Genomic DNA, 12,931 nt, shown 5'->3' with positions numbered 1-12,931 from the left:
TTTTGGGCAATGAAAATGGGGACTTGATTATTTTTTTAAAGAAAAAAAATAAGGGGGGAGATGCCCGGGAGTCCATTTCATTGTCTTCCCTTAGCTGAGTTTAAGACAAGAAACCCCCCCCCAAAAAGCTAGTTAGCTAGTAGCCATGAAAGTCCTAGTGAAAGTCAGGCTGTGCACACCAGTTAATCTAGGAACCATTCAGTTAATTTAGGTAATAATAGTTGAAGCATCCACACCTTAGTTCCCTTAATTCCTTAGATAGTTATGTAGATCCTTGTTGATTATTGTTAGTCAGTTACTCTGCCTATACTCGGAAATCTATTGATAAGCTAATCAGTTACTCTGCCTACACTCGGAAATCTATTGATAAGCTAATCAGTTACTCTGCCTACACTCGGAAATCTATTGATAAGCTAATCAGTTACTCTGCCTATTCTTGGAAATCTATTGATGAGTTAATCAGATACTTTTGTCTACTCCTGGAAATTGCTGATCTGTGTGTCATTGAAACTTCCTTTTCTTAGGGGCTACTCCAGATCAATAAAAGATTGGAGCTGCCTGAGCATGGGTGGAAGTCTTTTGGGACTTGCCCGCCTGGTCCTCCAATATTGCAAAATTATCTCGTGTCTGTTTCTCTCATTTGCTGTGCGGCTCCACTTTCAGGTACCGAACCCTACTCCACGCGGGACGTGGAAGGAATCACCCAACAAGACCATATCCGGGGAGGGCAAGCTCGAGACTGGCATGGCTGTGAGTAGAGGGAGTGGGGGAGGAATCAGAGGTCACAGCACTGGCTCCTTTGCTGTAATTTGTGTTATCTGGGTGCCATGTTGAACTGTAAACACCTTGAGAGCAGGGCCCGTGCTGCCATACTCTCATCTGCATGCCCGATGCCTAGCACAGGGCCTGAATTAAGGTGGGTAGATGGACAGGGAATGGCTGGTGAATCAGGAAGTTTAGCCAAAGGAAAACTAAACTGCTAAGTAAGGCTGTTAGCAGATAATATGCTGGCTTTAACAATCATCTTTTTTAAAAAACCATTATCTTAAAGCCTTCACCAAGTTTTTAATTTCATCAACATGCAGAATAATTTCCAAGAAAATACTCAGCTTATAATAGCAGTCAACAACAGAACAGGATTTACATTACTTTATGCAAATGAGTATATATTTATATTCATACACTCCTATATTTATATAAATTCATATATATTCATTTTCTAGACCACTTTGCTAGGACATAGTTACTCCACAACATTTTTTTTAAATCTACATTTAAATCATATTGGCTGAATAACAGATATAGGTCGCATACTCAGATTACCTGTTCACACAGGCAACCATAACATATTTTCCAGCTTGTTGGAAGAGAAGACTTTTGAGAAAAAAGCTACCACTTAATGTTGTATTCCAGTAATAGTGCTCAACATTTCCACACATAAAAACAATTAATGGCCCGCTCATCTGAATGGAAAGTATTAAAAATAGCTTCAGACCAGGGTTCAACAAGGCTTTTCTGTAAAGGACCGGAGAGCAAACACCAGGTTTGTGCAAGCAACAAACATACAGTCTTTGTCACCTAGTCTTCCTGGCTTATTAGTTTATTTTGTGTGGTGGTGGCTGTTTTCCAATGCTATAAAAAAAATGTGAAAACCATTCTTACTTCCCAGGCCGTGCATACAGACCACAGTGTGCCCACCACTACTTTAAACCACAATGATAATGGGACACTTGGAGTCCCAACTTCCTCATAATTAAACCCAAAGGAGAAATCCCCGTACATTTCCGGATTACCTCTTTCAGTCTCTCCAGCTCATTTTGGAGGGCCTGTTTGGATATTTCCACTTCAATCATCTGCTGTCGGAGGGCTTCATTTTCATCTTCAGCTTTCGCACGCTTCTCCTCCACAGTTTCAAGTTCATGGTGCAATCGGACAGACACGTCTTTGGCTACCTGCAGAGATAGTCACCCGGGTATGAAGCTTTCTGTGCGCCAAGGCTGCATTCAAACAACTTTTGAGGCAGAATCATTAAGTGATATGGTATTACACCAAAGAGCAAAGACCTTAGCAATATTAACAAGCCGATTTTTACAGGAGGGTACTAGTTTAAAATGTGATGTCCTCATTATGAGGAAGAATACAACTTTTATCTGGATTAAAGTGCCACTCTGGATAGCCCTCTTTCCTTATAGGATATTACCAAGAATGTTAATTCTGCTCAAGTGCAGATGTTTTAAGTGATAAATTAGAAATAATAACAATACACAACCAATTTTTCTGTTCCCTAAGGTAATATTAAACCTATTTGGTAAAAAAGATAATAATTCTGTAGATGTTTAATGTAGTCAAGTTTTAAGTTACCTCCTGTGGTAAAATATTTGAATGTTAAAAGCAGTTAAACGTTTTTACTTTCTAAAAGGAAATGAGAAAGAGATTTTGCAAAAGAAATATATAACACTCATATCACACTAAATGACATTTTATAAGTGTTTTATAAATTTTATAGAAGTACAAAGATCTTTTTTTGTTATCATAATGAAAGGCTAAATGAGGTTTTATAAGTACTCCCATAATAAGGACGACATTATGCATAGTTCATCTCTTGATGAATGATTTGATAATTGGGCACGAGAGAAGCCGTGGTTTAAAGTCTGGGATTTCTTCACCTCATTCCCATTTCTGTCACTGGTTCTCAAAGACACTTTCAACAATTAGTTATGATCTTATTTCTCCTCAGTTAAATCATCACTACACTATTCAAGACTCACTTGGGTTATGGTAATTTCAGGTTTTCTACATCCTAGAAACTTAAGTAACAATAAAAATGTTAAGTGATTATGGTCAACTCTTAAAAGTGGTCTTTGACCATAACTGAATTGATAATCAAGAGATTTTTTTAAAACATTTCAGATCTTTAGAAGGAGTTTCTGTATCATTTCTATACAATTGCCACACCAATTACCAGGCATTAATTCTTTTTTATTATAGATCTATTCCTATGATTTCTTTTCTTTCTTTTTTATTATGTTTGAAGATCCCATTTCATATGACAGGTTTAAATCTTGGACCACCAAAGCCATATAACACACACACCCTATGAATCTTCGTTCATAAAGACGCTGAAGTCTGTTGAGAGAAACATGACCAGACATTAAGACCACCTGTAAGTGGGGTCCGAGGGCTGCATTTTCAGATCTGTGACCCCATCCACCCCAGCTCCTCCCGGGAACTCACGTCCCATCAGCCCCGCTCACTCACCTTTAAGTCCTGTTCCAGACTTCGGATGAGCTCGCCGTCCACCTGACCGGTCTCGGCCACCTTCAGGCTTTTCTGCTCGGCTTTCCTGAGGCGGTACTGCAGGATCCGGCAGTTTTTATTAGCACGGTCCAGTTCTCGCCGGAGCTCCTGCAGCTGGTAAACATCTTCCTCTAAATAACTGTCCCTCATCTCTTCCATTTCAGCCCGGAGTTCATCCAACTCATCCTACACACAAGCCAGACGGAGTAGATTTATAAGCTGAGTACCTCAGAAAAAGGATCATGACTACCCCCCCCACCCCCCCACCCCCCCGCTCTGTGATACTAAACATTAACTACCTGCACACTTACCCACAGGGCCTATTATGTGATATGGCACAGGGACCTCTGGACATTCTTACATGAGTGAATATCACCAGATGTCTGTTCAAATATTTTGGATCAGGAAACTAAAACCCAGCTGAATTGTTCATTGTGGCCTCTTAATATTTATTCCATTCCCAATATTCCCTTACGTAATCACAATAATAAATGAAATAACTCTGCAGATAATTAAACTTTAGATTCAAACCGAACATTGACTCCCATCACTAAGGCACAATCCAGGTTTCAAAGGTGAGTCAGACAGACCCTGCCTTCAAAGCACATAAACTCTAGCGGAATCATAACTGTGACCTGCCCTGGAATTGTAACATACCTGCCAAGGTCCCTAAAATTCTGTTCCACAAAACGAATCTCAGCACTAACTAGGGGTCCCGAAATTCTAAAGATAAAACCTTTACATTGTTTCAAGTACACACTGGGTTTGTTTTGCCCCATTCACCTATCCTTTATATATCACCTCCATTTCACTTTGCTTCAATATGGAGACCCTCTGAATACAGGAAAAACCCAGACAGCGTCCCTGCCTCCCCTCCATCCCTCCAATCCCACAGCCAATCCGGTGCTGTCAGCTCAACATCAAGAATACCTCAGGCGCTCTCTTCCTAGACCACACCCTCCACCCCTCTCAAGGGGCTACTGCACAAACAGGTAAATTCATCACTTGGGACCCCCTGCTTCCCCTCACCCTCTCCTTCTCCACAGTCCATTCTCAACCCAGACAGCTATCCTTTCAATATGGAACTGGGACCTCCTCCCACACTCAAACCCTCCAGGGGCTTCCCATCACACCCAGAAATTCTTCAAAGGCCTCCCCAGGGCCTCTGGGCTCCCCCCTTCTCTTGTCCCAGGAGGTAGAGAACTGCTCCAGGCCTTTCACCTGTTACGCCCTCTCCTTAAAGCGCTCCTCCAGCACTTTGTGAGGCTCTGGTCTCATTATTTGGAGGACACCCAATGCATTCTCTGACCACCTTCCCTCCCCAACCCACTGTCTCTCGTCCCTGGCTTGCTCTATATTCTTCCACCTCTTTTATCATCTGTCGCCCACGCTAAAAGGTAAGTCCCATGAGGGCAGACACTGTGAGTGTCTTGTTCTTCTTTGTATTCACGGCCCCCAGAGGAGTGTGAGCCATACAGCAGGTCCTCAATAAATGTGTGTGGAATGAATACACAGCCCCGGTCAACACGTAGAAAGACCAAATCATAACAATGACCAATATCAGACATAACTGCAGCTTTGCTTTGTTCCAATCCTGTAGCCTAATTATAAAAAAATTTTTCTCAATCCCCTAGAAAGAGCTGCAATATGTGAGATATAAAGTCTACTGAAGTATTACTAAAGATTTTAACAAGGAACTATTTAGAAGAAGGGAGATTAAGGAAAGGATGCTAAGAATTTTCTTGATTTGATAATTGGTAGTTAAAATACCTCCAGAATAAGATACACGCAGTCATTCCCATTTGTTTTGTTCAATTAATATCAAGACTCAAAAAAAAGAAGAAAAAAACTTTACAAAACTTCACCCTAAGTTGTCAGCTCAGGTCCTGCCATTCAGTTTGCTCCTGGATTCTCCCCACTCTTGCTAATCCTGCATTTGTTCCTAAAACTGGGGATTTACTTACAATAATATTAAAAAAAAAAAGCCCTAACCGGTTTGGCTCAGTGGATAGAGCGTCGGCCTGCGGACTCAAGGGTCCCAGGTTCGATTCCGGTCAAGAGCATGTACCTTGGTTGCAGGCACATCCCCAGTGGGGAGTGTGCAGGAGGCAGCTGATCGGTGTTTCTCTCTCATCGATGTTTCTAACTCTCTATCCCTCTCCCCTCCTCTCTGTAAAAAAATCAATAAAATATATTTTTTAAAAAAAAGCACAAGAGTTTCCCAATCTCAAAGCTTCAGGTAGATAAGAAATTGAACAGAAAGAAGCCTCCTGAAGGGTATTTTATCTTGCATAAGATGAAATACAAAAGTGTAACAAATAAATACATTGGGAATCTTTATGGGAAAACAGATTGGCATAAACAGGGTGAAGACAGTTCTTCAGCCATCCTCAACTGTATGCAGAGGTCTATGGGGAAACCCAGAGGTGCCATCGCTTTCCCTCAACCCCAGCGTGTAGATTCTCCCCACCCTGTCCACACTACCTAATCAAGAGAATGGCCTACGTTGAACATACATGAACAGAATGGACTGGCTGAGCTCTTCAGAGGACTGGAGAACTCAGCTATTTCGTGAAGGTCCTTGCCAACCTTCAGCAAAGAGGTTGTGGCTGATGCCCGCTCCCCCCACTGAGGCTTGGAGGATGCAGTGCAGGAGCTGTGCCCTGACTCAGCCCATGCTGGAGGAGACCAACCACAGACGGAAAGCTTTAAGTGGGCCCTGTGGATGTCATCCTTTTGATAAAGAGAGTATCTTCAAAATCAAGGTCAAGTTTCACCCAGGTTCCATCCATGAATATGATGAGTCAGACGATGAAAGAGTCTAGTCTTTACCCTTGTGTCTGAGGACACTTAAAAGGTATTTGTGTCACTGGGTAGAACTAATAAAAAATAGTTCAATACAAAAAATAATCACCATATGTACACACACACACACACACACACACACACACACACACACACAAATATACAGTGTCTGTGGCCATGCTGTTCACAGAAGGAATTGTTTATGACTGCTTTTCCATCTGGAAGGCTTGTCCCTAAAAGCCAAAGTCACTAATGCTTGTAATGACTTGGTATTCAAACCAAAGTTTTTAAAATGTGATATAGTCATAAGAAGATATAAGATACAACTTCCAGGCATAAAAATGTTCTTGAATTTTCAGACTTTGTAATAGGAGAGCCCTTGTTGGCCTAATGTTAAATGCTGGATGTGTTATATGCTAGTAAATGCGTAAACAACCAATGCAGGCTAAAAAAACTACTTAAGGGCTAGAAGAACCCACACCTCCAAACCATGGAGTAGGCGAGATATAAACAGCTGATATTTTTGACATAAATAATTACCAACATTAATTGCACCGAGGCTAAATTAGGAAGAGACCATAATTTCATGTATTTGAATCATTACTTTTACAACTCATATTTTACCTAAATTTGTAGAAAACATTCTTTATTAAGCACTTTACCTTCATTAGTAACCCTATAATAACCCTTCCAGGAACATATTAATCCCACTGTATAGACAAGAAAAGCAAACCCACACTGGTTGACATGTCTGAAGTCCCAGCTAATAAATGGAAGCTAGACTGCTAACCCAGACTGTCTGATTCCAAGCACACAATCTTTCCAATAAATACTATACATTACTTGCAAAAACCAGACCAAAAGAAATAATAATAGGCTTCAAACTGCACTTTTAAAAGCCCACTGTCAGTGTAAAATAACAAAAGCAGGCTAACATTTAGAGCTTGACAATTGTCAGTGTGCAAGTATATCCATTATCACAACTGGTCCTCAGAAAAACATTGTAATGTGCAACAAAGATATTAAGACACCCCCCTTTTTAAAATGAGGAAGTTGCTATTCTAAAAGTTTAAATGGCTTCCCAATACTAGTCTGTTTCAGAGATGGGATGAAGCCAGTGTTTAAACTCTTTTCTTGGAGCCTTGAAAAAAAGCAATTTTCAGGTTCAGTGAAAAGAAGTTACCCAAAAAAGCAAATTATAAACCCTGTAAGCTGGCAACAGACATTTGGAAAGCAAAAACCGTGATTATTCAGATTAGGGTCATGGTGGATAGTGATTTTCAAACTAACTACATTAATTTTCTGACAGCACGCTCTAATTTGTATTAAAGAACCATAAGATGTCTGTCATTTAAATGTTTAAGAAAGCCAAATCAAGCAGAACATATAATGTTTCTGGCAGATGTACTTTAGACATAGTAAGTAAAAGTGAAAAATTACTGTTTTGTTTATACACAGAAGTTAATAAGAAAAATATTGCTCTTAATCAACAGTTTTGTATTAAATTAGCATCAGGTCTATCAGATACTTAAATGTTAGATGATTATCTCATTGAAAAGCTCATCTAGTTTTTTAATTAATTTTTCAAATTTTGTATCTAAAATGAAATCATGAAGTGGTATGAATCTCTTCAACTATCCCCCTTTGCCTACAGATAACAAATTGAGCCTATTTTATATACATATAAATTAGAGTAATAACAAGATACCATTGGAGCACTAGAGTAAACTAGAGTAATAACCAGATACTATTGGAGCACTAAAGTAAAATTAATGTAGTTAGTTTGAAAATCACTATCCACCAAGATTAAAATGAAATGCTTCAATGAAAACCTCTATGAGAACAGTTTTAGCCACAAATATAAAGTAAAACCCAAATCCATGGTTTCTTAGTATAACTGATGCAAATTCTTGATCATACAGATAATTTTATCCAAGTCACAATCTCCTTTAAACAACCCCAAATCAATAACTACTATTGATTTAATAACCCCTTCTTAAATAGGCCCAATTTGGACAGTAGGAGGAGTCATCTGGCTACTGCTGCAATAATTCCATCTTCGGGGAGTTGTAGACAGAAACTATTGTCTGTTGTAATACACAAATAACCCGCCTCATTTCCCTCTGGACAATGGAAATGTTCTCTGCAGAGTCCCAGCTGTAGCTAAGAAGGCGCAGGGGCTGCTACCATTGTTTTCCAAGTGATAGTTCACCCAGCAGCTGATGGGCTGTTGGCCCTGGTCTACATTATCTTGCCACCCAAGATTATTACAGCGGCTCTTTCACAGAGTGAATAAAGAATGGATGTGGAAAGTGGGATGTCAGGAAAGAATAGAAATGCTGTCCACTTTACCCTGCCAAAGGAAAGGGAGGAAGAGCAGGGTCCAGAAGAGGGACGGAGGAGCTGAAGCACTTCAGAACTGCTGGGCCCTGCCTCATGGTGTCCCCGCCTCTGGGCCACACTGAGCATTTAGAACCCAGGCAGCCAAATTTAACAAAACCATTTCAGAGCTTGAAACTCAGGAGACAACCTCAAGTGAGAAACAGAATGGTAAGATTGGATCAGTGCACCGTAAAAAAACAAAAAGACCTTCCCAGTGATCTCCCTTGGGAAATTTTTCCTCTCAAAGAATTCAATGTTATTTGTCCTTGTAGCTAGCTAGCACTGGCTTCTTTTGTTTTAACCAAAAATAATTCTTATGAAATGACAGAGAGCAAAAAGAGGCAGCCCTTCCCCACACCAATCCTTGCTCATCCCACAGGACATTGCAATTGGGAGCAACACTCTTTGGGAGCAAAAGTGAGGGTGTTATGAGTGCACCACCCGTAATGTGAAAGACATGTTCAAAATAGGCCAATAAACTCGGAGTGATTAAATCCTCCCGAATAGCTTGTGGAAACAGAGAACATAATTAATACGTTCACAAAGAGCAGTAAGGTTGCCTGATTACCTCACAGCACTCAAGCAGAAACACAGTGGTGGCAGACAGGTGGGCAGGGGAAACACGCCAGCAACATTTTGTAGAAGTCCTCACTATGAAACATGCTTGGGTTTGGTTTGAGGAAGAAGCAGAGGCCTTTGGGTACCTGAACTCAACTGTTTACCTTAATTTCTGAACACTTCCAAATACATCCAAGTTCACCAGAGCTAAAGGGACAACAAGAATGCTTTTCTGACTGTGTTCATGAAAAATGGATTGAGTGATTTTTGCATTTTTTCTTTGAGTCACCTTGCTGCCCTTTGATGAAGGTAGTAAAGGAATAGAAAGCAGGGTCAAGGACAGCCCCGTACAGCACAACAGAAGGCATGCACTTCTCTGTTGACATTTGCTATTTTAAAAAAAAAATACAGCGGTCTGGCTAAAAAACAAGAGAATTCCACTTGAATTTCCTGATCAATAAGACATTCTCCTATGATTTCACAGGCCTTGTTTTTCTGCTTTGTTACCCCATCGTCATTCTAGCTCAGAAAGTGTGACAGTCTCGTACAGCAATGATAACAAAACTGACTCAGAAAAGAATGTAATACTTAATATTGTCACATTCCTCCAGAATATAGTGAAGTACAATTTCTGGGCTGGGTCTCTTCTTATTAGATAACATTTGAACAGAGAGATGCTCTATCCAATCGCCAGAGTTCTGGGCAGCAGTCCCTGGGAAAGCAGTAGGTCAAGGATGCACTGTTACCTACCATCTTCAAGAGTGCTGCTGAGCAACAAGAACAAAAAGAGAAGTTCCAACTTATAATGTGCATGCTCTAAATACCACGTGCAAAGGCATGCCACTGCCTCTGCTCCATGAGGTCATGGATGCTCCCCTCCCAGATTTGCATTAAGTGGGAGGGTTCGCTGACCTTTGGAAAAGTCTACCAGAATTGCTGTGTGTCTTCCCCAAATTGAACTATTGTAATTTAATCTCGGGAATGACCAAACATGTAACTCACACATATATTTGTGAGTGTTCTTCTGGTCTCCTCTCCTCCTTCAAACCACCTCTGCCCACATCTCTCTCCTGCTGGGAGAGAAAGGCTGGGAGATGGACTCAGGCATAGTGAACAGTTGGCTGTGACATTTGCTCCACAGGAAATGGCAACTGAACATTTCCCACAAATTAACCATTGCCAGTGGGACTTATATGACCACTTGTACACAGGCTAGGGAAGAGATGTTCATTATGGCCCTTTCACCTAAAAAGAAAATAGGGCCCCTAGGAAAAGCTAAACCCTGGGAGCACTTGGAGCGAATACAACAACTCCAAAGCAAGCAGCGAACTCTGAGCAAAGCAGCCTTGCTGGAAAGAGGATGCAGCCTGCTGCAGGGAACAGAGCAAAGGCTCTGGAGGTGGCACCACTTACCGGCTGTATGACCTTGGGGAAGTCATTTAAGTTGTCGGGGTCTCAGCATCCTTGCCTGTGAAATTGGGATTAAAATTTACCAACAACCGTATCCTATGTTGTTGTGAAGATTCACTAAAATATCAAATATACTAGACGAGACTCCAGGGTCAGACATATATTCCATTCACTGAGAAACCAACAATGTGAAAACATAAAAGCAAATAGCCAGTTACCTAGGAATGAACCCTGAAATGAGGTCAGACTGCCTACCTTAAAATCAAAGATATAATGAGTAATATCTTTAAAATATTTTTTTTAAAAAATATATTTTATTGATTTTTTTACAGAGAGGAAAGGAGAGGGACAGAGAGTTAGAAACATCGATGAGAGAGAAACATCGATCAGCTGCCTCCTGCACACCTCCCACTGGGCATGTGCCCGCAACCAAGGCACATGCCCTTGACTGGAATCGAACCCAGGACCCTTCAGTCTGCAGGCCGATGCTCCATCCACTGAGCCAAACTGATTAGGGCTAAAATATTTTCTTGTTTAGCAGTCATAATTGGCATAAACATCATTTAACCAGAAACACAGAGGGTCAGGGATTATGCCCAGAGTTGGGGCTCAAAACTGAACAAGATTATCTTTCTCACCCTCAGGGAGATTGCATTTGTTGACGATTTACCAAAGTGCTGCTTTCAGAGAGTCAGGCAATATAGTGGCCCTTTCTCTTCAACACCTCTGAATTTCACCCTGTTGTCTGTTACATAAGAGTAGGTGACAAAAGCAAATGTACTATTTGAAACATCTCACTCCAAGCCCTAATCTACTCTTTTCCCAGGTCTCTCCTTCCCCTCATTGTTACTTCTTTGCACATGATAAAATAACTACTGGGTTCAATTGGTCAAGAGCAGCTCCTGATAAAAGGCTTCCCTTTAGAACACTGGGCAGCTAACTGATTCCAGTTTGCACGGCACACTTCACCACCATTCCTCATAAAAGCCCACACCTTTGGTCCCACTGACCAGAAACGGGGCCTCAATCAGGTAGGTTCAGCCTTTGCTGAGAAAACAGTGCCAATCATATAACCCACTGATAAAGGAGGACCACCCAAGTGGATTGAGAGGAGATATATACCATCTTTTGACAGAAGCATGGATTTGTTTGCATCACTGGAGCTCTTTACTAACCTGAGGATTACAATAAATTAAAACCATTGCCCTCAACATAATTACCTTTATTTTCTCTCAAGGCACCTCACACCTCAATTGTCTTCACCCCCACCCACCACCCAACATTGTCTAAGCCCGCTGTTCTGCATGCAGCACCAGCCAGCTCTCCTCCTCCGAGAAAACATGGATTCAGGTTCAGTGCCCAAAGGCTAACCAGACCAAGAGGCCATGGCTCGCAGGCCTTGCTGGAAAATACCGGCAGAGGTTGCAATTCCCTCGAAAGTGCTGGCCTGTGGAGGGAATCAAGTGGCTCCTCCTGACACGGAAAACCCTGCTCACGGACGCTTACCGAGGCCTGGGAAGCAAAACACTGTTGTCCCTCAAACCAGGCCCCACTTGAAGGACCCCTCTGCCCGTGCTGTCTGAACCCGGAGGGAGAGACACACGGCGCGTGATTTTCTGTAATAACAAGAGCCTGGCCCACCGCAGCCTCCGGGGGCAGACACAGCCGCAGGTGCGGGGACCAGAGGTCCTAGATGGGGGAGAACCCGCTCTCGCAGGTGATGGGGGTTCGATGTGCATGCAGAATGCGTTGAAAACCCCTTCTCCCACGGCACACTGACAGGGAACGGGCATCCGGAGAGGGAAGCAAGACTTCTAGAAACAAGAAAAGCTACGTGGGTTGAGAACCTGCCTGGACCCACAGGTCTTGTTGCTCCTTCCAGAAGTTGTGGCTTAAGTTCCAAACACCCAGCGTGTTCGGGGAAAGGGAAGTGAAAGGCAGAAGGGGAAAGCGCTCATCAGGACCCGGGAGGCTGGGCTCGCGGCCAGCAGACCCTTGGGGGTCCGCCTCGGAACCCCTGCGCAGCGCCCGCTGCTCACCTTGAGATAGTCGTTCTCCGAGCGCAGCTCCTCCATCTCCCGCAGCAGCTCCTCCTCCTCCACCGCCGGGGCCAGTGGGGGCTGCTCGCCCGGGCCGGGCTCCTTGGGGGTCCCGGGCACCCCTCGCTCTGGCGGCGCGCGCCCCCCGGCATCCTCTGCCCCGCTGGGGCCGGGGGACCCCGCGGGGACCCTGCCCGGGCTGCTCCGACCCCCGAGGAAAGCGCCGGCGGCGGGGGGCGCGGCGAGGAGTACGGGGGGCTCGGGGCTGAGTAGCGGCGCCCCCCGAGCTGCGGGACTCGTCGCGGAGACTACTCGCAGAGATTCCCGGTCGCTAGAACCCGTGCCAGACTCAGCGTCGCTGCTGGCGGCGGGGAGCAGGCGCTGCTCGTCGGACAGCGGTTCGGAGGGGCAGTCCGATAGGTCCGAGCTGCTGTCCGTGT

The 12,931-nt window shown here is 43.2% G+C and overlaps 1 protein-coding gene across 3 annotated transcripts in view; it reads right to left on the bottom strand.

The window, feature by feature from the left end:
• MTCL1 (microtubule crosslinking factor 1) overlaps positions 1–12,925 on the bottom strand; it is a 119,954-nt gene extending 107,029 nt beyond the window's left edge. For 2 of the 3 annotated variants that reach the window (XM_023754241.1, XM_006089277.3), the window contains exons 1-3: positions 12,492–12,925; positions 3,259–3,483; positions 1,794–1,952 (exon numbers count right to left, since the gene is read on the bottom strand). In XM_023754241.1, the coding sequence (XP_023610009.1) occupies positions 1,794–1,952; positions 3,259–3,483; positions 12,492–12,527 (420 nt within the window). In that variant the 5' untranslated portion in view covers positions 12,528–12,925. The remainder of the gene's footprint in view (positions 1–1,793; positions 1,953–3,258; positions 3,484–12,491) is intronic. The other variant, XM_023754240.1, reaches the window with a different exon arrangement.
• Positions 12,926–12,931: the final 6 nt, after the last annotated feature.

This window comes from Myotis lucifugus, unplaced genomic scaffold, assembly GCF_000147115.1.
Source record: "Myotis lucifugus unplaced genomic scaffold, Myoluc2.0 scaffold_58, whole genome shotgun sequence".
NCBI classification, from domain to species: Eukaryota; Metazoa; Chordata; class Mammalia; order Chiroptera; family Vespertilionidae; genus Myotis; species Myotis lucifugus.
This window is presented reverse-complemented; position numbering and strand designations above follow the sequence as displayed.